Here is a 23,716-nt window from a genome sequence, read left to right as displayed (position 1 = left end):
GCTCAAAGTCTCCGAGAAGCGACTGGTGTATGCGGCCGAAGTGGTTGGGCATGGTGCGTCTGGTGAATTGATAAAGGTGAACTCTGTGCCAAAGGTGCTGTGTAGAGATAGAGCTGGAAGGTAATTGGTGGGGCGATAGCCCTCAGGTGGAGATGAAGGCGGCAAAGGGGAATTGGCGCGGTTCAGACTCGGAGACGCGTTCGACACATTCGGGACATGGGCGGGCACAGGTTCAAATAGATCACTTTCAACACGGCCGTCGAGCTCGCGTACTCGTCTTGTGTGACGTGCGCTTGCTTCGTGGTGAAGAGCTTTCCGAAGTGGCATGCCTAGTTCTCCGCAGACAGTGCAGTCGAAGCCATACCGACGACTGCTTCTGAAGACTGGGGTCTCGTTAGTGAGGTCCGGATGACCGTGTGCAGGCTAGAATCTCGCAGTACTTACATTGTGGCTCAATAGAATCGTCTTCTGTGAGCGCCACACTGGTCTCATCGGGCTCATGCTCAGGCTGTCGACGCTTCATGTCATCTGACGACGGCAGTCAGTGCTGCGAGCACAGAGACTCGTTTGCACAAATCTTAGGCGCAAAATTCTTAGCACACGGACTCCTGATTCATTAGTGCAGAGAATATTGGCAGATTCTCGAATGCGGGGTATCTTGAGACTTGTGTGACATGGTCAGACAAAAACCAATGCTCAATGATCAGATTCCCGAATGACCGAAATCGCGCCCGCGTGATTTTCAATATCTCTCAGATCCTGTCACCTCAGTCTCATCCGTGCAGCTGTGTAGTTGGGCGTTTAATATCTGACGCCAAGATTGGGGTACGAAGCACGAGACAAATTAAGATATCTTTTCGGCTAAAAGAGGCGTGAAGAGAACTTAACAATATTTTCCGAAAGTAGCCTTACCATTTCGGTAGAAAAAGATGCAAAAATCTTCAACGGAAATAGTACCAAGAGAAGGAGCACCATTTTTGGAAGTATCTCTTAGCAAAAAGGTCGTATATTTGTGGCACAAAGAGAAAATTTTGTGCCTATCTCGGTGAAAAATAATGCCCTAGGTTCATCTGTGAGCAGTGTAGATATTTTCATTACTCTTTGCATCACATATGTATGGCCCTTTCACTAAGAAACATTTCCAAAAATAGTGCTCCTTCTTTTGGCACTATTTCTGCTGATAGTTTCTCGCATCTTTTCCACCGAAAGGGTCGGGCTTTTCTTGGAAAATATTGTTAAGCTCTTTTCACGCCTCTTTTAGCCGAAAAGACATCTTGATTTGTCTCGTGAAGGTAACCCTCAGAGTTCAAAGGCAATCTTAGCATTGGTTCAATGTAGAAAAGCGTAAGAATTTCTATTTTATCTTATCTTATTTTGCTTCATTACATCTACTTATTTATTTTTCTGCTGTCCGGCCGAGACGAGCCGAAACTCAAGGTCTCCCGCGTGTTCAAGGGCACAGATTTACCTATCACATCCCGCGAAGTCTTGCAGTGGACGCTTGCAAGACCGCGTTATGGGCACCTCCGAACGTCCATCGGACCCTTGGCGTCGGCGCCAACACCGTGACGATTGTCTCGTCGAATCTTACTCGGGATGATTACTGGCGGCCGAACTGCACGACGATTGCGCGAGGATATTTCTGCCCGAGGCGGGAATTCAGAGCTCAGGGCACAGCAACAGCTTGGCCATAAGCGTCGGAGATACCGGAAACTTGGCAGCAGGCCTCAGCCTGAAGCTGAAACGTGCAACGGAAAGGACAGATGGCGGAGGTAGCGCAAAAGCATGTTATTGGTTGTTCTATTACATTACGAAGGCGACTGTACATGTAAGTAGCGCAGCCAACAGGCGTGGGAGTCCCACAGTGTAGATGATCCAGACTGGAACCTGAACGTGCACAGATGGACGTAGCAAATACAATTACAGAGGGTTCCTAGGGAGATGAAAGCGGCCCAGAACATGCGTAAATGAGATAGATGAGAGCGTAAAAAAATTCGAGCAGGGTAAACCAGAACCAGAGTACTATGCGACGAGCGGCACGTCGCGCTAGTGCTAATCACGGTCATGAGATACGTAGTCCACGTCAGATATGGAGACATAACATATAAACAAATTAGAGGGCACGCCCCACATCTGTGAGGGCCGTCATCGGAGTCGTCGGCGACAGCGTCGCGCTGGTCGTGTCAGGATTTTCGTGGAGACTGGCTGTAGGTATCCGCGGCGTCGATGAAGAAGAAATCGTCGAGGGTGCTGCCGTTGAGAGCGTTGCCGTCGAGGATGTCGCAGCGCCCTCTGCGGGTAGCTGCAGCCTTGAGATGGACGCTTTGGAGGATGTGGAGGCAAAAGGTGTCGGAGATGCGGTCGCAGCAGAGTGTATGGACTCGTCTGCGGTCGCGAAAGAGTTCAACGAACTCGCGCGGGAGGGCGGACGGATCGCTAGCGGCGGCGTCTTGGCCTTCGCTTGATTAGACGCCGAAGCCTCTGTGCTGGCGCTACCCAAGCCCGGCGGAGGTGCGAGTGTCGCGGGAGACTGGACAGTCTCGGAGTTGTTTTCGGGTTTAGCACCGTCAGTAGCAACGGCGGCGACGGGTGACGCCAACTCAGACGGCTCGGTGGCGTTCACGGGTTCGCTCGCTAGTGGACTGCTTTGTTGCTGCGTATGCTCCTCTTCGTGGGCACTGCCCTCGGCAGCTTCTTCTTCCACCACCGTCGTGTCGTTCCCGTCCAAGATCGGCGACCGCGACGGTCCCGTGATCTCCTCAAAGTCGGGCGGCAGGTCCATTCTTGACGTACTCGCATGGAATGCAATCGCGTCTTCGCCGTACGGCACACCAAAGCGGGCGAACGAGTCCCGGGACGCAATGAGCTTGATCTGGTCAGCGGTAGGGCCCGACCGCGGGTACGTAAACTCAGTGCGGACGGTGGTATGCGTGAGTGGCGCAGAGATAGAGTTGACAGAGATCATGGAAGGCGAGGTCAAGTGAGGTGATTCAAGCAGGCGCGAACGCGAACGCGACATCATGCTGAAACCAGATCCGGATTGCGAGGGCCGATGCGTGCCAGCGCGCGAGTGAGCACGGCTTCGTGGGCGAGGGACGGTCGGCGTTGAGATGTTGGAGCCGGCAGAGCCGTTACGTCTATGGCTCACGCTGGGGGCGAGTTCAGTGGGGGCAACGTGCGGCCTGCTCGGGTGTCGACTGTGGAACAAGCCGAATATTCCGGACCTTCTCCTCGTACTCTCTACCGGCTCCGCAGGAGGTTCAGGCGTCTGCGGTGGTATTTCTGGGGTAGCGGCTGGACTCATGTCATCAAGGGCCACAACCTCAAAGTACGGCGGAGCCTGGCCGCGCGGATCGGGTGTCTGCGGGTTGGGATGGCTCGACGCGTTCTCCTCCGTGGTCGGAAGCGTGTCTATGCTCGGCCTGGAGCCATCCGTACGCGGGGTCATGTTGATAAGGCGCGCGCGCGAGTTATCCATATCGGGACCTATGGCGGGGCTCATGTCCGCCCGCGAGTCGTCCCCAGAGAGCAACGGCATGTCGTGCGGGCTCTCCGGCATCTCTGCGTAGTCGCGGCTCTGAACACGAGACATGTCGACAGACGGGTCTGGGCTGTCCGCGGTCTCGGCAGTCTCGGCGACGGACGGCATAACGACATGCGTCGTCGGTGGCTCCTCCATCAAGTCCTCCGGGCCGCGGAAGATGACGACCTCACGATCGCCCGGTTCCTTCATGTACATGGGAAGAGAATGCGTCGAGACCTGGCTCGTGCGTCTATTGGCACGCCTGCTCCGCCTTCTGCGCGCGGGCGCGTCGTCGTCTCCCGCGACGTCTACCGCCCCTCCAACGAGCTGCCGCGCCGTGAGCTCCCGCGTGCCATTGTTATCGGAAGTGGTGGTACTTGGCCCAAATGAGTTTGCAGCATGGCTAGTCCACCTCGCCATGTTCATATGCCACCCGCGGCGCATGCATGTCATGATGATGATGAGGCCAATTATCGCCACTACAACGACGACAGGGACCTGCGGAGAACACGTCATTCATAAGCCTCCTAGCTAGAAGGATGAACGCAACGTACGACGATTTTGATCGCATCGCTTCCGTCTCGTTTCTGCAGCGGCGCGGCGAGCGCAAGCTCGGGAAGGCTAAGGAGCGCCAGGACGCTCGCAAGAGTGGATGCTGATGGGAGGTAGATCCGCGGTAAACTTGACTGCATCGGTTTAGTACATAGTGACGCATCGTCTGTCGTGTGCAAGACGGATTGTTTACGTCTTCGACCTGAACATGCGCCCACAGGAGAACCTACTTGTGAAGAGATCTACGGACGGTTATCAGGGGGGACTATTGTGGAAATGGTAGCGATGGCGCCAACACACCGATGCCTGAACTTCACACATCTCCTCCCAGTCATGATTGCGTCTGTCTCCCATTCCGTCAACAGTCCAACCTTGGGCGGCCCCATCGACGCTAGCTCCAGGAGGCGGGGCTAAATTCGGCGACGCTTGTCGAGTACAGGGCATATCGATGACCAGCCCGTCGCTCCAGCTTTTCGTTATAAGAGGTAAGAGGAAAAGGAGAAGAGAGACAGTGCAAGTGTATGGAACACTTTGAGCGAGATGGGGGTCGGACGAGACTTGTCACAGCACAGCGCCTGGTGGAGACACCTCGCTGACCTCATCTCCGCAGCGTAAGCAGGGGTCCGTCTGCTGAAAGCGCGCGCCTGACATCTTGAAGATTTCATTCAGCTCACATGCACAACCCTCCATGAGATAAGAACAGATCGCGTTCCTGATGAATGATGAACACTCGCAGGTAGCATTCTCTCAAGCAGCAGAACCAAGACTCTCATGAACGGCAAACTATTTGCAGATCGTGGTAACCAAGGCCGCTGAGCCGTTGTGCCCTGTTATCGTCGGCGAGTATGCGGACCCGAGCGAGCGGCAAGTTGAGACGGGACACTCGGGTGCTCTCAGGCTGTCCAACACGCGCGTACAGGCACGATGCCGGTGTGAATTGACTGAGAGAGGCGCACAATGGCGGACTACTGGGCCGCGCCTGGAGCTCGACAATGAACTGGTCCTTTCCCACGAGGATTTCCGTCGCAAGCATGCAGGAGAGCTCAATTGGCAGTCGTAACGCTGCACTGGGATGCCACCCGATGTGCAATGTCGAAGCCAGTCGCGTCGGACAGACCATCAGCGATCGGCCGTACGACCGAGAGCTGGAACAGGCGGCCTCGCGCCAGCCTAGCCTTCACCGCCCAGTCAATGGACTACAGTGCGGAGTACATGAACCAAGCTCAGTCCACAGGTACCCCGCAAGGCGTGTCCAGCACGTGTCGGGGATGCCAAGCTCTCTGTCGCGTGCAACCACAAAGTCCTCGACGACTTGCGCGGGAACAACCAGAAAGAACCAGCTGGTCCACTACGGGTGTACCATTGTGTCGCCTGGCGTGTGCGCTAGACCCGATGTCGTGAAATTGACAAAGGGTTGAACGCTGGACGAGGGTCATGTACCAGGTACGCATTGAAGCGTGCGCGCTACAAATTTGCCTCTGATAGCGACATACTGGAGCTGCGTCAGCGTTTCTCCCTCTGCCAGTCCAAGTGACAGCTCACACGACGCATCATCTGCTGTCAAAGTCAACTGAGAAGGGTTGAGTGAGGGTCTAGTTGTGGTGAGTGACCAAGCGCGCAGATCTCCAGAAGCGTCGGACGGTATAGGCACCCTGCAACTTTCCGAACGACAAAGGCCAGGCTTGTATGGTACGGACACAAGCGAGTTCAAGAGGGCGGGGGCCGGCAGTGTCTGCAATCTCGTGCGATCTTCCTATGTATGCCGCGATGTTGATCATGCGTAGCACGAGACTCTGGCTTCGGACCGACAACGCTCCGTCTTCCGGAAGGGAGGAGATCGAGTTCAGGGACATGTACGTCTGCGCCACATTAGTAAGCGGAGCAAGTCCATGGACGCGCAGACCCCGCTTCAGGACGAACTGGTGACGATTTTTCGTCGGGATGGGCGGGATATGTTGTTTTTAGAAACACGTCAGCCAAATGCGCGTATATTTTCTTCAATATACATTGCTCACTTGGCAATTCCAGCTAACACCTCTGGTGTTGACTAGAATAGTACACGAGGTGCTATAGACCCTTTCCCATAGTGGCATGTCTGCCAGAGGCTTCGCCTGCCCTTCGTGACGGCGGGTCGCCACTCCGCCATCGGGTCCGACAGCAGGAGGATGAGGATAGTTAGCGATACTGTCCCGAACGCCTTCCCCATCGAATAGTTTTGGAAGCCTTGCCCGGTGTCGAACCGAACAGCGTAAAAGAGCATGGCAACTATGCCCAACCGTGTCGCCAGCAGCCGACAGTCGCAGGGTGACGACTGGACAGACGATGAACTGGGGGAGTGTGTAGTACGTTACGAAGTGAAGCAGTGGACGATATGGCGTGCTAGTGGTAGTTTCGGGCGTGGCTTGCTGCAGGAGATGTCGTGACCGAGTACTGAATATTCAACGCCGGCAACGTTGAGGCCTGGATCGGATGTTGGATGCTGGATGCTGAGCGCTGAGGAGGTTTGTCCTCGTGTACCGTTTTATGACGTGGCTGACAGCCATGATTGGTGTAGCTTTGAAGTGGCAGACATCCGACCTAACCGACGTCGAAGGAGCTAGCTCCTAGACGGTCTGGCGCGTCTTTCAGCGTTGTCCTCGCTACCTTTTCCATCCTGAGCATATTCTCGCCGTCCGTATAACCTATGCAAGAGTCGCATGAGTTAGGACCATCTCTCGGTAGACCGCAATATCAAGAAATCAGATGCACGGACGTCTTGGAAGCTATGATAGGATGGGGAGACCTGATGAGACGCGACGGACGCGCTTACATAAACGGTATCATATCAGCGCCCTTAACAATATTCGAACTTCAGATCCCCTATCCCTCAACGCTATCACGGGTTCTATATACTCGTCATATTATTATACAACGGAGAACATATTGTAACCCAGCTTTTTAGGTCTGTCTCGGTCAAGTCTGCAAGGAAACCAAGCAAATACTGCACGACAGATCTTTCCGTCAGCTTATCTCTGCCAAGACCTGCCTGCACCGCCCAGTCAATGAATGTCGGTACAGAATATGAGAACCAAAAAACGGTCCAAATGTAACCTATGAGTCGTACCCAGGGCGAATCTCGAAGCCCCAGACGCTTTCCGAGAGCAACAACGAAGTCTTCTATCGTAATAGCTGCGGCTTGAGCTGGGAAGAACCAGAAGGAGCAGCCGGTCCACTTCGGATCGACCATCGTGTCTCCGGGAATGTGCGACAATCCAGAAACAGCGAAACCGACGAAGAGCTGAACGCGGGAAGATGACCAAGTCCCCGGGGCACAACCAAGCGTGCGCGCAGCGTACCGGCCAACTCCCGACGTAACCTACGCCACACATGAGCACATCGAAAACAATATATGAATATGAGAGCATACGCGACGCAATTGTTGATGCCAGACTCTCCTATTTGCTGCAAGTCAGTTTTGCAGGCATGGAGGAGGAATGGCACGCACTTACCCCCAGAATCGCCTGACTGTGTATGCATCGCGCCACTGGCCGAACACAACCGGCCAATACATGGGTTCAGAGATGCGACAAGCGACTGAAACGAGTGCGAATAGGTCGTACGGAATGTTCAGCATGCAGTAGGCCCGCGTCATGTAAGCGGCGACGCTTAACATGGTGAACAGCGGCCCTTGAGAGCGCAACGAAACGAAGCGGTCTGCGGGTAACGAGAATACCGGGTTGAACTCGATGCACGTCTGTGCAAGGTCCGCAAGGAGGACGTGACAAAGCGTTCGAAAGGCTCGGCTAATAACGAAGCAGAAGCGACTGTGTTTGGGACGCAAAGGGACATGTTCGATCTGTATATGCGCCGAGAGTTAATCACGATATCCATTATTCAAATAAGACCATGCCTACCTGTTGGTTCCACCCAATTCCCCTGAGGTTCACAAGGATGCACGCACAATTATAGACACGCTGCAGCAGAGGCATACCCGACACAGCGGTACTATGCGTCTCGTGCCGCCATTGGGCCGCGGGATCCGAGAGTAAGAGCAGGACAAGCGCATGGAACGACATCGCACCAAACGTTCCGCCCGTGAGGTAGTTGAAGGACTTGGTGCCGATGTCGAAGCGGACGGCACGTAGCAGGATGGTAGTAATGGAGAGCCATGCAAGAAATCGCCAAATGAAACGAGGGCGGAGTGCAATGATGCACGCGAGGGCGAGCTGTGGGACAAAGTTGTACGCGAGAGGAAGAGGTTGACGGGGACGATCCACGGCCAAAGCTGAGTCCATCTGCGCTGCAAAGGCCAGAAAGCTTCGGCTTTCAGCCACTAGGTAAAGCTGGTCGCCATCTGCTTTTGCCGCTTGTCAATTTAACCCTGCTGCGGATATCGAGACGGTGTGTGCGAAATCGCGAGGCGCATTTTTTCTGCCGCGTCCGCCGAGAATTCCTCGTGCGAGCGAAGACCAGAAAGGTTTGGGAATGACACCATCTATCGCTTAGTAGGGCAGAGCACAGACGAATATTCGATATTCAGGAGTAAGCTCTGTGGAGTTGGCTTCTCCGCTTCCCGCTATGACAGTCATGGGCACGTGCAGCTTCTCCGATTAATAAAGGCGAGGAAAGCCAGAGCATTGATGCGGTACGTAGAGCGCGTCCTTGCATCCAGAGAGCGAATTGTGGAATCTTATGCGCTGGTACCGCCGAAGCTTCAAGCTCAGGGCATATGCTACCAAGAACCCGGCTACAAGCTATGTCACCTGTTCTGCCGCGTTCCACAGCTGTGTAGAACCTTGAGCTTGTGGACGGAAGTACTGAAGACACCCTACCCTTGTAAGTCTAGCAGGAACAGCCAGAGCCGAGATGGCCGAGATGACCTGTCAGTCTCAGAAATCGGCATGAGCGAATTCGTCGGGTAATGCCAAGGCCTTAAGGCCAGCAGAGCTGGAAAGGTATTGTACGGTGGTGGCACGATGGGAATGGGGCGGACAAGGCGCACCTGCGTTTCGTCATAGCCATAGCCTCATTTGGCGGCTCACGGTGTGTCAGGGGACAGTTTCAGATATGAGACGCCGTGGAAGACCCGGTACACCCCTTAGCGCCAGGCACATCCTTATTTTCCGGTCTCGCGGCATCGACATATATCCATAGTTTTGATGGGATTCCATGCAGATGCGTGGCTGAGGCGCACGAAGCGTATAAAAGGACGGTCTTTCATCTCAGAGCACATATTCTAGCCGTCTCATTCAGGTTTGTTCCCATCCGCCACTGCGTCGGAAAGAGAGGCTATGAGCATCATTCAAATCACATCATTTCATTACCTGGGCGGAACGACAAGTATTCTTGTCTAGTGAGAACATCAGAATCCACGCGATCGGTTTCGGGATTACGCGTACTCCATCTCGCGCCACAGCGCATGCGGAATATCCCAGTACTGCCTAGATTCGCTGTTGCTGACGAAAAAAATCTTTCTTGCGTCCTTGTCGCACTCGGAGCGCTTGGGCGAAATGCGGTCTGTCGCGAGGAGATATGCGTGCGCAGCGCTCTCCGTATGCCCATTGAGTCAGACAAATTATGGTCCGCGCCGATACAAGCATCTGTGCGCTTTGATAGGACGGTTGGGCAATCTCGCGGGCTCTACGGGGTCAGCTCGGGTCTGAGGAAAACCACACAAACCTCGAGCTTACCCAACCAAAGAGACCTGCGACGGGCGGGGCTGCCGTGGTCAGCCCATATTTGCCATTCACCCGGAGGACAGCCTGTTCCGCAATCGCCTTCACCGTGCTGTATATGTTGAACAGCGTGTCAGGGTACAGTGAACTCATCGATCTTGGGCTGGCCTGGGCAGACGAAGACGACGCTAGCGCTGCCGGTGTACACGATCTTCTGTACACGTCGGGCCTCTACTTCAGAGATTGCATTGTCTGTGCATCGACGTTGATCTTGCGGATGAGCTTGGACGCCTTGCCCCACAAGGGCGCGACAGTATGGAATATGCAGTTTGCGCCATACTTCACAGTGCGTAACCGGTTGAAATTGTTACGCTACTGAGTTACAAATTGCTCTAACACACTGCGGCCACCTCCTTGACTGCCCTCTCCAGCGCTACACGGTCGCAGACTCCCACAAATATACGCGCATGCTCATCAAAGGGGTTTGGAGCAGGGTCGAAAGTCACAACAGCCGTCTCGCCGCTGTGTTTGAGCAGCCTATCACACTCCGTCCTTTGAAGAGACCGAGATCATGAGGGGTAGAAAAAAGGGCGCTCGCGCTCATCCGTTAATGCCTCCACCGACGTATGCCGTCGTCGCTAAGTATCCGAACAACGACGTGTCACGGTTGCGCGTTGATGCAAGGGGCTGTACAATGTTGAACCTACCGCCATATCGGCGCAGGGCTACATAGGGCTGGTCCCTGATTCGCCGCAGCTTGGCAAGCCTGTTTATCGACGCTCCCATTCCGACGCGACATGAGGTCGGAAACGACGGAATCCCCAGTATTTGATGAGACTCATGGGCGCTGATTGTATTCAGCTTGAGGTGGGAGCTTTTGCAGCTCGAAAGGGACTGATTCCTGCGTTCCGTACCTGCAGCATGAGGGAAAATCGTGCCATTTTATGGTAGCGAAGAGTTGATGAAACGATGAACATTACCTAGTATTGATATTGCACCCAATGTTCAGGAATAGTTCCACTGAGATCGTCGACACAGGCGGATCTTCCGCTCCGACAGCCGCGCAACAAACGGCCACTCTGCAGCTCGTTGTGATGAGTAATGAGAATGTCAGTAAACTCTCCGTATCAATCCTCAGAACAGAAATATAGGTTTTACGATGAAATCCGCACGAACCAGTCCCAACGTCCTTCTCAAACCATCCAGTTACGCCTGCATTATCAGGGCATTATTATGCAGCCGTGGTCAGCGGGCCTGTTATGAAATGTGCACGTGCCACGGAACAGCCCGTTATGCGGCAGTATTCGGCCCGGAGATCAGCTCTATGCTCGTCGGAGTTCCAAAGCGCTGGCCAATCAATAGCAATAGCCGAACCGCTCCTTGTTCATTTCTGCGCAGTGTGCAGCGTGGAATCCGCGAATCCGCCGCTACCCCGCACTCATTCATAAAATGTACAAGCTCATCCGTCGAATCTCGAGCACATTCCTTCCGAGGCCGGATAGGCCGTGGAACGATGATGGTGAACCCTCCTTATCTCGCTCAACACATACACGAGTTTGCTGAGACAACACGTGGATCTCCAGCGACGTCAAATGCCCCGCAGATTGGCAAGAAACGACGGATGAGCGACGATGAGGAGGTGCCGGCGCCGGCGAGCATGAAGAAACATAGGACAGGACTCCGGGCGGAGGACACCGTTATCCTCGAGGAGCCCTCGGAAGAAACACAGGAGCAGGAAGGCACCACTGACGGCGTGAAGGAGGTCACAGAAGGTGTACGAGAGGTTGAGCTGGAGGACAACACCGAGGCAGATGCGAGCGAGGAGCCAGTTACCACGGAGACTGCCGCCGCTGTACCACTGCCAGACTCGCCGGTCCTCGAAGCGCAAACGGAGACGATCGAAAGCGTATCGCCAGAGGCACTGGCTGAGGTCAAGGCGGAGGCCGCAGAACATCCTGAAGATAGCACGATGGAGCCTGCAGCATCAGAAGCAGGGGAAGAGAAGGCTGTTGAGAAGACTGGGACAGACACCGCGGAGGGCATTGCCACATCAGATGCTACATCGACGGCTGGCTTTGATGTTGCCACACATGCTACTACGTATGAGACTGCTCTGGAGGGGGAGAAGGCGAGAGAGGCTGCTACGGAGGTTGCATAATGACTGAATACCCGGTCGGATCTAACAGCTATCTTTGACTATATCTCACTGACGATCGTACTGTTCATACAAGGGAGTGTATTTTGCTTATACCTAGTGTAATGTGTTACCCATGTAATATTCGCTACAACTTATGCAGGATACCGGCCACTATTCTTGCCTCGCTAGCTTGACCACTTACTCACCCGATACGAAGCAGCTTTCTCTGGCATGTCCCGCGATATGGTAAGCAAGCACTGCATTCTGAGGTGCGTAGTTTTACCATAACAATATCTGCAAACTAAGGCTGAAAAGTTCATACCTGCAGCGTCATAGCCAGATTGACAGACCAGCCTACCCGTACTTCAGATTACTCGCCCCGAATACCTCCATCCACGGTCCCGATACGTACTAGCCCGTACATTGAACTCATGGTATATCTATGCTACGAGTATCTACGCCACCGCAGCCTGTACGCTTCATGCGCACCTGCTTGAGTCAGAGCGCTGCGGACAAGTCCTGCCAGATCGGCGCCTAGCGAGTCTTCGCCTACTCAGTGTTGGATTAACGAAGTCCCGCGTACTTGCCATAGACGTCTAGTTTTCTGACAAGCCGAACGCGGGCCTCCGGCCAGACGCTCGGAGACTTACCATCAAGAAGGGCAAGATACGGAGGCCATATATTCGCCCATCGCTTCCGCCCATGCAACGCATATTCAGAACCACACCTGCAACATTCTGCAAAGCGGGACCCTGGGTTTCCATGGGGCTATTTTTGTTGGCTGAGATCTGTCCCGACAGCAGCCGTCCTATCATGCATTGACCACGCGGGGCGGGGGAAAATCTGCGTGGAACTTGCTCTCTTTAGTCCCATGGTACGCTCACCGATCTTCTATTTCAGGTACAAGCCCACCAAACGTGATGTAGCTAACGCATGGTGTGCAGAATACAAGGAGTCGATATCCTCTATCGGAGGCGTGATGCTTCCCACCAACGGGAAACACTGCCCTCGTTTGTCCGCGCTGTACCTCAATGACATAAATGCTGGCTCTTTACGAGAACGCATTGACGGAAGCGCGCTGCAGTTGTATAAAACTGTCGCAATACGAGAGGAACGGATGCCGAGTGGTCGGGACATCGCCTCAGTACACTTCTGGCCATGCGTACTCGTCGAGTCCAAGCGATCCTCTCGGCTGTCGTCGCGCAAGCTCTGTTCGTCAAAGCAGCCCCTGCTGTCTCGGACCCGTGTGCGATCTTCGCGGGCCAGACATTCGTTGCTCCCTCGCAGGCTCTCGCATGTCTCAAGTCCTTTCCGTTCAACGAGACTCTGCGGCAGAATGTGCTAACAGTGATCTCGCGCGTCTTTGACTTCTACACTTTCGAGGATTTTTACCTAAACTCCCCGCCACCGTTTCAGGAGTCAACGACGAATATCCGTGCGGACATTGCTCGGATTAACAGTACCAAATACGAGGTGAGTAGCCCACGTACTTCTCCGCATATTGATGCTGACCAACGCGGCGCCGCGGGGCAGACGGACTACGACTTCAACAGGGCAGTGTACAACTTTACTACCCAAATGAATGACGGTCACACGCGTAGGCATCCCGCCAACAACGCTTGTCTCACATTTTTTGACATTTCTTGATGTCCATCCACTTCGCTTCCGTGCATCGTAGGCTGGTTGCCCAGCTGCTACCAGACCTTCCAGAACCTCCTCCCTGCGCCGGTCGTGACCCTCGAGGATGAAAACGGCGTACAGAACGTCTTCGTTGCGCCCGACTCCGTGGAGTTCGTTTCGCTCCTCGGCGACGAATTTACGGGCTTCTTCGATCAAATCGGCTTCGACTGGAAGCGCCTTGCTGGCGCGCGCGTCCTGGAGATCGACGGCATGGACGCGTACGCGTATGCTGACCTCATCGCGAGCACCGAGACCGGCAATTACCTCGACCACGGCGTCCGCGTCAACAGCGTGTTCAGTAGCTACCGTATCTCAGATACCGACTTCTCGCAGCGCTTCGGAGACATAGCGGGGCCTGCGTTCCCTGACCGTGATTCGCTTACTATGACGCTGATCCCAGTTGGATCGACCCAGGCTGAGACAGTCACGGTCCCGTACCTCGCGGACTACCTTGGCGCCAACTTCACTGATCAAGCGTCTTTGTAAGTCACAAACAGTGCGCAAACGTCCGATTTGTCTGATGTGGATGACAGTTGGGAAGTCAACTGTGCCGCGAACAATGAGACAAATGGTGTAGACCTCAAAACGCAATTGCCAGGCAGCGGAAGCGCTCTGCGCAAGCGAGACATTGGGCGCACAGGCCGTAAGCTTGCACGTGCGGCCATCGTCGACAAGTCGAACAGCAATGCCGTAGGGTTGCCCCAGCAATTCATCCCGACGCTCTCTCCAGTGAATGGCAGCACCGGTGTCATCAAGTCGTTCATCCTTCCTAGCAATAAGACCGGCGTTGTAAACCAAGCTTCACCTTGGCTCTGAGATATGATGTGCTGATATATTTATTAGATGTTTGTCGGCTCCTTTGAAGGCGACTTCAACCAGTTCCAGACCGACACGGACGCAGCGATTAAGCAATTCAAGGCCTCGGGCGTCACCCGCCTGCTTGTTGATCTGACCAACAACGGCGGCGGCTTCGTCTGCCTCGGACAATTCCTGCATCAGTACCTCGTCGGCACTACGAATCTGGGCAACGCGGGCAACCCGTGAGTTATCTTTCGTTCGCATCACCACCTGAGGGTTGATCATGATCCTGCCAGCGGCTTCCAATCTACGAACCGGGGTAACACCCTTGCAAAGAAGATTGTCGCGTCGGACATCGCGCTGGGTCTTAACGATAATCTGTCGTTCTATACCCCAGATAATTGTACGTGATTGCTGTAGAAGCACTCGTATCGTCGATTCTGAAGTGGCTGGCTGCCAGGGGCTTTCCTCAACAACACAGAAATGCCCCTTACACACAACTACATCAACCCGAGTGTGCCATTCACCGTTAATGGCGTCACGGATCAAGACTCGCAGCGTTTCTTCGTGCGTACCAATAATTGTTTATCAGAGAGCTTGTGCTAACTTTCCTAATAATTGTAGGATACATGCGATCTTGAGTTCGTTGTTGAGCCTCCAGAAGAATCTCCTTTTGACCTCAACAACGTCGCGATCGGTGAGTCTACCTCAGAGCTTGTAGAGGTCCACGCTGACTTGCGTGCGACAGTGAGCAACGGCGACTGCGCGTCGACCTGTGCCATGTTCAGCACGCTCATGTTCGAGCGCCACCAAACCAAGGTCGCCGTCTTCGGTGGCAAGCCTGGCGAGCAGCTGCAGTACAAGGGCATGGCCGGCAACCAGGTTCTCGAATGGACGGACATTGACAACGAGATCAAGACCGCAAACCTTAAGGATGTATGTCCTCGTTGAGCTGCCGAAGGCGCTGTCAGAGCTGATGCAAGTGTACTGTCGCAGGATCCCTTGGCGCCCCCGGACTTGTTGGTTAACGCTGACTTCCGACACAACTGGAGGACTGCTTGGAGCTTCTTCAACGAACAACTGCCAATTGGTGCGTGCACTTGCGTTCCCAGTGCGAACTTCAAGCTGACTGTCTGGTGCGCAGCCTACGTTTCTGAGCTCCCGCAGTTCCGCTTCCCATACACGAATGCGACATACAACAACCCAGAAGCGCTCTGGACCTTCGCGTACGCCCTTACGATTCTTCGCAATCCTACCGCATACCTGACCTACCCACCACCAGCGAATCCAAGCTATTCTCATGAATCCCATGTTCTCCACAAGATAACGACCCGACGAATTGTAGCGATATCCTTTGAATGTATACAAAGGACAAATTGCACTGTACATCCAAAGTGTATAAAACCATCTTGAGCTACAAACCGTGCACACTCTACAAAGAGCCAGCTGAGCAGACCAAAGTACAGAAGTATGGATACATGCAGGGAAATTCGCGTTGATTTGTGATTTGTGCTCAAGCCGACTTCTTCTGGAGGCTCTTCGGGAGCTCCTTGACCCAGGGTAGGAAGTCGCGGCCCTGCATGTACGGCCGGAGCACCTCGGGGACGACGAGGCCCTCAGCGGTCTGATAGTTCTCGGCGATGCAGCAGAGCGCACGTTCAGTCGCACAGAGCGTGCCGTTGAGCATGTGCACGTAAATCTTGCGTTGCTGATCCTTCGTCTTGAGACCACAACGGACCTCAAGTCTCCGGCTCTCTGCCAATCTGTTAGCCTTGGAAGATTGCAACGTACAGGGAACTACTCACGGTAATCCGTGCAGTTCGAACACGATACCAGCTCTTTGTACGCTCCCTGGAAGGGGAACCACGCCTCGAGGTCGTACTTCTGCGAAGCTGCAAGATTGAGCGCGCCCGAGACGATCGCCACAGCGCGGTAGGGGATGTTGAGGCTCTGGTAAAATTCTTCCGAAGTACCGACCATCTGGTCGAATATTTCCCAGCTCTTCTCTGGCGAAGTGATGCAGAACTGCTCGATTTTCTCGAACTGGTGCACGCGGAAGATGCCCCACATGTCGCGTCCTGCCGAGCCGGCCTCTTTCCGGAAGCAGGTCGAGTACCCCGCATATTTGAGCGGGAGCTGTGTCTCAGGCGACTCGAACCATTCGTTCGAATGATACGCCGAGATTGGTTGCTCCGAGGTTGCAATAAGGTACTTCTCGTCGTCGTCGGCGATGACCTGTTGATGAATAGGGTAAACAACTCCTGTTAGGCACGACATAATACGACGGGCACGACCTTGTAGAGCTCCTCATCGAACTGATCAAGCTGAGCAGTCTTTGCCATCTGATCTTTGTTCATCATGAACGGAGGTTGGATGTTCTTGTAACCCTTTTTACGCAAGAAATGGAGGCCGTAGGTGATGAGGGCTTGGTTCAGGTCGATGCCGTCGTTCGTTAGGAAGTAGCCTCGATGGCCGGCAATCTTCGTGCCTGCGACGACATAAACCAAAAAGATACGGTTAATATGAGTAAGAGCACACCTCGCTCGAGATCCATCGCATCCAGACGGAGCAGAACCTCGTGGTGAGGCATAATGTCAGTCTTCTTCTCCACTTCGGCGCCTTGAGGATGCCATGTCCTGAGGGTTACGTTCTCATCCTACCACGAGTTTTGAGTGAATGTGCATGAACACGGCTTTTGTGACTCACCTCCGTCAAGCTAACGGGGACGTCCTTGCCTACGATGTTTCCGAGAGTGGCAGCCTTCTGACGCATCTTTGCTTCATGCTCCTTGGATTCCACGCGTTTCGCAGCGACCTGCTCGTCGAGCTGCTTCTTCTTCGCAACAAGCTCGTCTGCGTTCTCTTTCGCCTGACTTAGACGTTAGCTTTCATAAGCCCCGTATCGCATCCGGAGTATATACCTTCTTTTTTACTGCTATCTCTTTCTGCACTGCATTGACCTCCTTGCTGATATTATTCGCCTCAAAGTCCACTGTCTCAACAGCTAATCAGCAAGCAAAGTCTCCATATGCTATCTCGTGCGTACTCTTCACCCAGTCCTGGTACATCTGGATAACTTCGTCCACGATCTCGACCGACAGGCCACGCTTTCTTTGCGATTCGCGGATCTCTTGGGCATTGCCGCCCTTGTTGTCAATAAAATGTAGCACGTCAAGCGTCATTGTGCGTTTTGGAGGGAGGGTAATTCCTGAGAGAGGGTAGAAGCTAGTAAAGCTGAAGTCACTGACTCGCGAACTCCAGATTTGAGTCAAGCTCTTGATTCGGTAACTATCATTGTCTTATCTGCTACCCACCGCGTTTATCTGTATTCATCTTATCAAACATTTGCCATAGCTGGACATCACTGCCACAAATACCAGGAGTAGCCCAAATTAATCGCTCATCCAGACAGCCAAGTCAAAGTGAGCCTGACATCCGTTAGCTTGTCAGTGCAGATGACAGAGGCAGTGTAACTTTAGCACGACTGGAGTCACCCGTTCGGAACTCGTCATTGCCTTCAACAAATGCGCGCTTTTCGCGTCGCTAGCAGCTGCGGTTGGCAGACAAGCCGTCGGGTCATGACGACTTGGGCTAGACTGCGCGTTCGCAACCATTGATGAATCCACTAATCACCGCTCAGGTCGTCAGCTTGCAGCTTCTTAGTGCAGGGTTCGCCATCAAGGCGAGCGGCGCTGTGGGACGCCCGACAAGCGCGCCTCCCGACCCTGCGAGCTGTGTTTCACCAAGACATGTCTCGCGGCGTCGGCGAGTGTTTGTCAGCGCTGAGAGAGGCCTCAGGGCTCCAACAACGAGTGCAAGTCATGGCCAGCGACCCGAAACCGACGGACGGGCTTTTACATTCAGCGGCTGCAGCTTAACAACCCGCCTGGTAACCTTACTTGCTTGCAGCAGCAATGGTGTGTATCTTCCGTGTTTCATCGGGATGACTTTGCACTACGGATGATACATCGTTTGCTTTTTCCCTGAATTCGTTGCCGGTGTCAGACTAGCGTCAATCAGGCCTTGGATGACACTGTCTCCGTGGATTTAGCACATGCTAGCTGTATAGAACCGTATAAGACCGCACGGCTTGTCGAGCTTCTCTTCACCGCATCCCACCCAGCAATCACGATCATGCTTGCCGAATATTCCTCGTTCTTCAACTCGGGTCTTCTTCAGGTAGCAAGCCATGCCGCCGAAACTGAACATACTTCCAGAATACGCAGGTGAATACGCTGCAGTGCATAATCTTGTGAGGATGCTGACCATCTGCTAGGCTGAGTGCGCGTTCTATCCGCAGACTGTCGCGGACCTCTCAAACTGTCGCATCTGTGCAACGCCGAGCGACACAGCAGCAGTCTCACAGCTCTGTTGGAGACCTGTTGTCACAATTCCCGGACGTGCCCGCTACCACTCGGCGACCGAGAATCCGCGTGGACACCTCCGCCTGTGACTCGGCATTGTCGCCAGCGCTAAAGTCCTCCGCTCTTATTTCCTCCGACCCAAGCAAAACACACTTCACATGGCCGCCAGCGAGACGCCAGGTTTCGCGAACCGTGATCCACTCTCGTCGCCGCACCGTACACTCCATTGGATTCTCGTTGAAGCGTTCGCTGTCCCTTTCGCGCGAATTCCCAGGTCCAAAAAGGAGCAGACGGTCGCTCCTGTCCTGGCAGACGACGCATCGGACGTACACGGAAGTCGGATTAGACGAATAAACAAGCGCACCACCGGACTCAACCCTATCCAAGTCCTTTCTCATCCCGTTTCGGCCAACGTACTCGTCTACGCCAATCTTACCCTTACATAATACGTGTTCTCTAGCCGCCAAGTCAGCAAAAGCCACTCATTTGATGCCTCCAATTTTCTCTCCTCATCTCTGTAGCCTAGTATCTGATCTGCCCTCGAGCACTCAGTTGTAACACTATCAGCCCACTTAACGCGTGGGCTAGCGACGCTCCTTTTCGTCTCGCGACTTACTACTATCATCAGTCGTCGTGTTTACCGTCTCTCCTTTATTAGCTCTGTAATCCCTCTCGTACATAAATTATTCCTATGTGATAGATACCACTCGCAACCTGTGTCTAAGGATTGCTTGCCAGCGAATGTTCGTCTCCAAGAGGCGCTATCTTTATAGCGGCGAGTGATGTGCAGTATATCGCTGAACTCTGTGCTGTAGGATGCTAACACGTGTAGTATTTTGGCCCACACGCTGGTTCCGGTTGCGAGACGATGTCTGAGAACAAATTTAATTATATATATGTGGGTTGTAATTGTTTTGCTAGGCCATGTGCAGCAGGGAGCGCGTCAGTATTCCACCCAAGATGCCGAGCATAAACCGTGGCAAGCACCGAGAAGTTCTTGTCGAGCGAGAGCTGTCTGCTTCCGGGCATATTAAGCTGAAGGGTGTCTCATATCTTGCACATGTCGCCAATTTCTCGTGTACGAGTGCATAAGTAGATAGGCCCCGTATACCGCGCAGCTATATATATAGAAGCACATTCAGCAACTCCTTGACAGCCTCCGGGAGAGTTGTCGACGGCAGTCCAGATATCAGCTCGCAAGCGTGTGACGTAGGTTCAAAACCCGCCAGTCCAGTCGTCTTTAGAGCACGAAGTTGAGCTTGTGTAACGTTTGTTGACCGCAGAAAAGGATTCGCGGATCAAGCGCTGCGGGACCAATTAAACGCCACGACGCTGGCGCCTCCTATCCGCAGCACTATCCCGCCATCAAGCCCGCCATCATGGCGGCAGGACAAGCGCCGTGATTGTGTAACCATCTATTACGTTCTGTGCACACGTCTCGCTCCTAAACGTGCCTTCCGATCTTACTCCAGAGTAGGCTGCAGCATAGATCTGGAGGCCTTTATTCCCCCATGGGTCTACAGCTAGCTCTTGTCGCGTCGAGTCTGGAAATGGGTGTCTTCCTCGGCATTTCAAAAAATCTATATGGTGCTGAGAGTGGGCTCGAGGGCCTGAAGTTTTGTACGCTGCCATAACAGCTGCGTTAATTGTGGCTCTGAGCCTTCGGGTAGGAGAACGGCGGACAGTATCGGGCTTTGTTCAAGGAGTGCAAGCTAGTAGATAATATTCTGAGGATCATTTACTACGCCGGATGTAATTATTTTCCCAGCAGCGTTACATGGATCTATTACGAAGTCGGTGAAACCCCTGGGATTACCCGGGGACGTCAGCAGGAGATTTAGGTCAGGAATTATACGGTCTGTACACTCGAATCGACCTGGGCGCGGGCTTATAAATACTCGTAGCACTCCGAAGGCTCGACAAGCCTACTATGTAATAACCTGTATGTGGTCGAATCCACTATACACTTAGAAGACAGTGAAACAGTGGCTATAACGTTCTTTGAGGAATTTTGAACATGTATTTACATACGCTGCATGACTCAACTACATTGAACAGATATTCGACATATCGTACACGTGGCGAGTACTTACGCCCGAGCGTGAGCTGCGCGACGCAGCGAAGCATCTTACAATATTCATTCTTCGGCTACCACAATCACTGCTTTGCCGGTGTTACCACCGGAGTGGACATCAGCGAGAGCTTTGCCGGCCTCTTCAAGCCCATGATACCGGTGCTCGCGGCTAGTGATCTTGCCCTGGGCGACAAGCGGGATGATCTCCTCATGGAACTTTGGCACGACCACTGCAGACTCGCCTTGGAACACGACGAAGCCGTGTACGGTGAGACTGCGCTTGAAGACTTCGTCAAAGTTCTGCCATGACCGTCAGCCAATTTATGATGATGCGAGTCCTTGGCGTGAATATGCAAGCTTACCCTGACCACACTGTTTGCGTCATGGCTTGTTTGGCTGATTGCGCCACATGCCTACACCTGTATTCAAGGGCGAGATCGGCTGTAGAGACTAAAATATACTTACAATGATCAAGCCTCCTGTGCTGGAATTCTTGACTGCGGCGTCGAGCGTCGAGCCCGCGACATTGTCCCAGTAGCTGAGGACAAACAAGGAGGTGAGCCGCACCACCCCCACACAACATTTTCACTCTAGAGCTTACATATCGATGGGTCCATGCGTCTCCAAGACCTTGGCCGTATCTTCTGTCCTGTAGTTGAACGCGACGTCAGCTCCAACGTCTTTCAGAATCTTGATCTTCTCTGGACTGCCAGCGGAGGCGATGACCTTGATGTGCGGCGCGAGCACTTTGATGTACTCGATGACAAACGTTCCGACCGGGCCTGCGCCGCCAGACACAAATATCGTCTTAGCCTGGGACATTCGTTCATGAGCTGAGATACAGCTGTATCGAATAAACCCCTCACTGTTTTGAGCCTCCCGGAAGCGAAGTACTTAATTCCTTGGTACGACGTCGTACCAGGCATACCCAGCGTCCCGAGATAGATCGAGAGGGGTACATTCGGCAGCTTCTGCACCTTTCTGAGCGGCCGTTTGTAGAAGTGTTTGATCCTCCCAGGATAGACGGAGTACTCGGCAAACTCTGCGCTGTGTCGTAAGCGAATTTCCTGTCCACGTACAGTTGCCCCGGATGCGCACCGAGGTAACCAGCTACATAGTCTCCCGGTTTGAAGTTAGGGTCCTCGCTGCGGACCACCTGTCCAGCCCCACCATTGTCGACTCTATAAGAAGCATTGTGGGCTCTAAGCCGCATACTCTAATGAGAAGAGCACTTACGGGTCGCCGAGCTGGATCGGTGGGCAGAACGTCTGCACCTCTGGGTCGCGCATGCGGTAACGGATGTAAGGGTCGCTGCTGACGTAGAGCGTCTTGAGCAGCACACCGCCGTTCAGTGGGGCGTTGTCCAGGTCAATCTCGTCATCGACGAGCTTGAAGTGCACGGCAGGTTCGATGCCCTTCTCGGGGTGGGAGACGTAACGAAGAGACCTGTTTCTAACCATAGTGGGGACGATTGTGGCTGACTTGCTGCAAAATCTCAATACAGAAGAGATGGGGGTGCGATGGGCTCGTCCCCCGGTCGATTTATACCAGCCAGATAGGGCCACGCGAGCGAAATGAGGGCTTCGTCAGTAGACGCAAGTTCGGTCGGGGACCATATAAACGTGATAGCACCGGCAATACCGCATATCTCTATGCTTCATGGACCGGAGATGATCGTCAGCGGTATACCCTTTTTGTGCAGCAGCAAGAGGTCAGTGTACGCAGCGTCAGCGGGCTCGGTGACATTTGCAAGTGCCCAGACGCCTTGCTCGATGGCGTCATCTTTAGAGAAGCACTAGTACTGAGTAAATCAAGATGAATTATGCGAATAGGCATTAATATAACCTACATCAACCAACAGTGACGGGCAGAGGAGACTCAGAAGATCAAGAAATCGGCAGTGTGCCGGTAACGACATTGCTGAGGAGCAATGTTCCCGCGGTCAGCACTCCAGTATACCAGCGCAGGCGCTAAGCGAAGTTAGCGAACGCTGCGCGAGTTCGGGCTGTACGACCAACATTGACCGAGGGCCGAGATATGTGAGACAACAGATGGCGATGCTCCCGCGGAAGCTATGTGTGACGGCAATATCGTGTACGCGTCATGATCGGCGTGCCGCCCAGGCGACTGCGAAGGCGTGCTCAATTCTACATGGATAGGCGTGCTCAATTCTACATGGATGGGATGGGATGGGATGGTTTCGAGCCAGCACACGGTGGCTGTGGCTTTCCCGTTGATGGCATAGATTAGCCGTGAGACATGAATCAGAAATAGATCTGTTCCTAACCCGCCATCCCGCCCTCGAGTCCCGCCTGCTTCCAAAACAAGTAAGTCTATTTGTACGAGACAAATAGAGGACGGGGGGCAGTTTGCTCAAGGCGCTGTATATTCTGCAACGGAGAGAGAAGAAAGTGGATTTATTGAGGCAGGTATACACCACAGAAAGCCAGTGCTTCTTTTCGCTGCGCAATACTCAGGCGCCATCGACCACTCCAGTGCAGTTGTAGACTTTGACCGAGTGAGCCTCTCAAAGCTGTTATCCCACAAGCAAACAACAACCCCATGTTCCGCAAAATCCAAGTAATATGCTCAGAGTCAAGTTATGCCATGGGAGCTATGCAAAATTAGTGAGTCACGTCAGGAGTGTCTGCACTGCGCTTGCGAAAGCAGACGCACGCTGACCTGCTGGTCAAGCACCTGGTGGCCAACTCCCTGATACAGCGCCCGGCTCTGTCTCCAGCGTAGAGTGCGCTAGGATACGGGCCATATACTGGGACCTGTGCCAAAAATTCCTGATTGAGCCAAGCAAATATCTTTCCCGAACCAAGTTGGTGTATTCAGCATGTGGTTGTAAGGCCATAATACTTATTAGCAAGTGAGCTTGAGAGTTACATGATTTTCGTATGAAGGCTTGAATGTTATTGGGGTCACACTC

At 53.5% G+C, this 23,716-nt stretch overlaps 6 protein-coding genes across 6 annotated transcripts; 2 read left to right on the top strand and 4 right to left on the bottom strand.

Annotated features, from left to right (window-relative positions):
- Positions 1 to 1,775: 1,775 nt before the first annotated feature.
- On the bottom strand, positions 1,776 to 4,586 carry PHACADRAFT_254772 (uncharacterized protein). The gene is made up of 3 exons (XM_007394943.1): positions 4,376 to 4,586; positions 4,078 to 4,317; positions 1,776 to 4,021 (listed from the first exon to the last, which is right to left on the bottom strand). The coding sequence occupies exon 3, from the start codon at positions 3,737 to 3,739 to the stop codon at positions 2,114 to 2,116; it is 1,626 nt and encodes a 541-aa protein (XP_007395005.1). The 5' UTR covers positions 3,740 to 4,021; positions 4,078 to 4,317; positions 4,376 to 4,586; the 3' UTR covers positions 1,776 to 2,113.
- A 500-nt stretch (positions 4,587 to 5,086) lies between these two features.
- Positions 5,087 to 8,862, bottom strand: PHACADRAFT_119470 (uncharacterized protein). Its single transcript, XM_007394942.1, has 5 exons — positions 7,969 to 8,862; positions 7,564 to 7,910; positions 7,482 to 7,509; positions 7,065 to 7,430; positions 5,087 to 5,220 (listed from the first exon to the last, which is right to left on the bottom strand). The coding sequence occupies exons 1-5, from the start codon at positions 8,347 to 8,349 to the stop codon at positions 5,119 to 5,121; spliced, it is 1,224 nt and encodes a 407-aa protein (XP_007395004.1). The 5' UTR covers positions 8,350 to 8,862; the 3' UTR covers positions 5,087 to 5,118.
- Positions 8,863 to 11,143: 2,281 nt separating this feature from the next.
- PHACADRAFT_254770 (uncharacterized protein) lies at positions 11,144 to 11,995 on the top strand. The gene is made up of 2 exons (XM_007394941.1): positions 11,144 to 11,248; positions 11,313 to 11,995. Exons 1-2 carry the CDS (start codon positions 11,179 to 11,181, stop codon positions 11,885 to 11,887), a joined length of 645 nt encoding a protein of 214 aa, XP_007395003.1. The 5' UTR covers positions 11,144 to 11,178; the 3' UTR covers positions 11,888 to 11,995.
- Positions 11,996 to 13,024: 1,029 nt separating this feature from the next.
- On the top strand, positions 13,025 to 15,648 carry PHACADRAFT_160711 (uncharacterized protein; the record flags this gene model as incomplete). Its single annotated transcript, XM_007394940.1, has 12 exons — positions 13,025 to 13,339; positions 13,400 to 13,463; positions 13,545 to 14,028; positions 14,080 to 14,335; positions 14,390 to 14,586; positions 14,641 to 14,747; positions 14,805 to 14,911; positions 14,969 to 15,041; positions 15,093 to 15,280; positions 15,341 to 15,434; positions 15,489 to 15,570; positions 15,627 to 15,648. 12 exons carry the CDS (start codon positions 13,025 to 13,027, stop codon positions 15,646 to 15,648), a joined length of 1,989 nt encoding a protein of 662 aa, XP_007395002.1.
- Positions 15,649 to 15,744: 96 nt separating this feature from the next.
- Positions 15,745 to 17,549, bottom strand: PHACADRAFT_254765 (uncharacterized protein). The gene is made up of 7 exons (XM_007394939.1): positions 17,390 to 17,549; positions 17,265 to 17,335; positions 17,051 to 17,212; positions 16,883 to 17,000; positions 16,639 to 16,832; positions 16,150 to 16,579; positions 15,745 to 16,099 (listed from the first exon to the last, which is right to left on the bottom strand). The coding sequence occupies exons 1-7, from the start codon at positions 17,523 to 17,525 to the stop codon at positions 15,858 to 15,860; spliced, it is 1,353 nt and encodes a 450-aa protein (XP_007395001.1). The 5' UTR covers positions 17,526 to 17,549; the 3' UTR covers positions 15,745 to 15,857.
- A 3,106-nt stretch (positions 17,550 to 20,655) lies between these two features.
- Positions 20,656 to 22,530, bottom strand: PHACADRAFT_142402 (uncharacterized protein). Its single transcript, XM_007394938.1, has 7 exons — positions 22,018 to 22,530; positions 21,880 to 21,962; positions 21,648 to 21,823; positions 21,383 to 21,594; positions 21,247 to 21,319; positions 21,144 to 21,194; positions 20,656 to 21,081 (listed from the first exon to the last, which is right to left on the bottom strand). The coding sequence occupies exons 1-7, from the start codon at positions 22,239 to 22,241 to the stop codon at positions 20,845 to 20,847; spliced, it is 1,056 nt and encodes a 351-aa protein (XP_007395000.1). The 5' UTR covers positions 22,242 to 22,530; the 3' UTR covers positions 20,656 to 20,844.
- Between the last annotated feature and the right edge of the window lie 1,186 nt (positions 22,531 to 23,716).

The sequence above is a fragment of the Phanerochaete carnosa genome (assembly GCF_000300595.1).
Source record: "Phanerochaete carnosa HHB-10118-sp unplaced genomic scaffold PHACAscaffold_4, whole genome shotgun sequence".
Taxonomy (NCBI): Eukaryota; Fungi; Basidiomycota; class Agaricomycetes; order Polyporales; family Phanerochaetaceae; genus Phanerochaete; species Phanerochaete carnosa.
The sequence above is the reverse complement of the archived record's forward strand: the minus strand, read 5'-3'. Positions and strand labels throughout refer to the sequence as shown.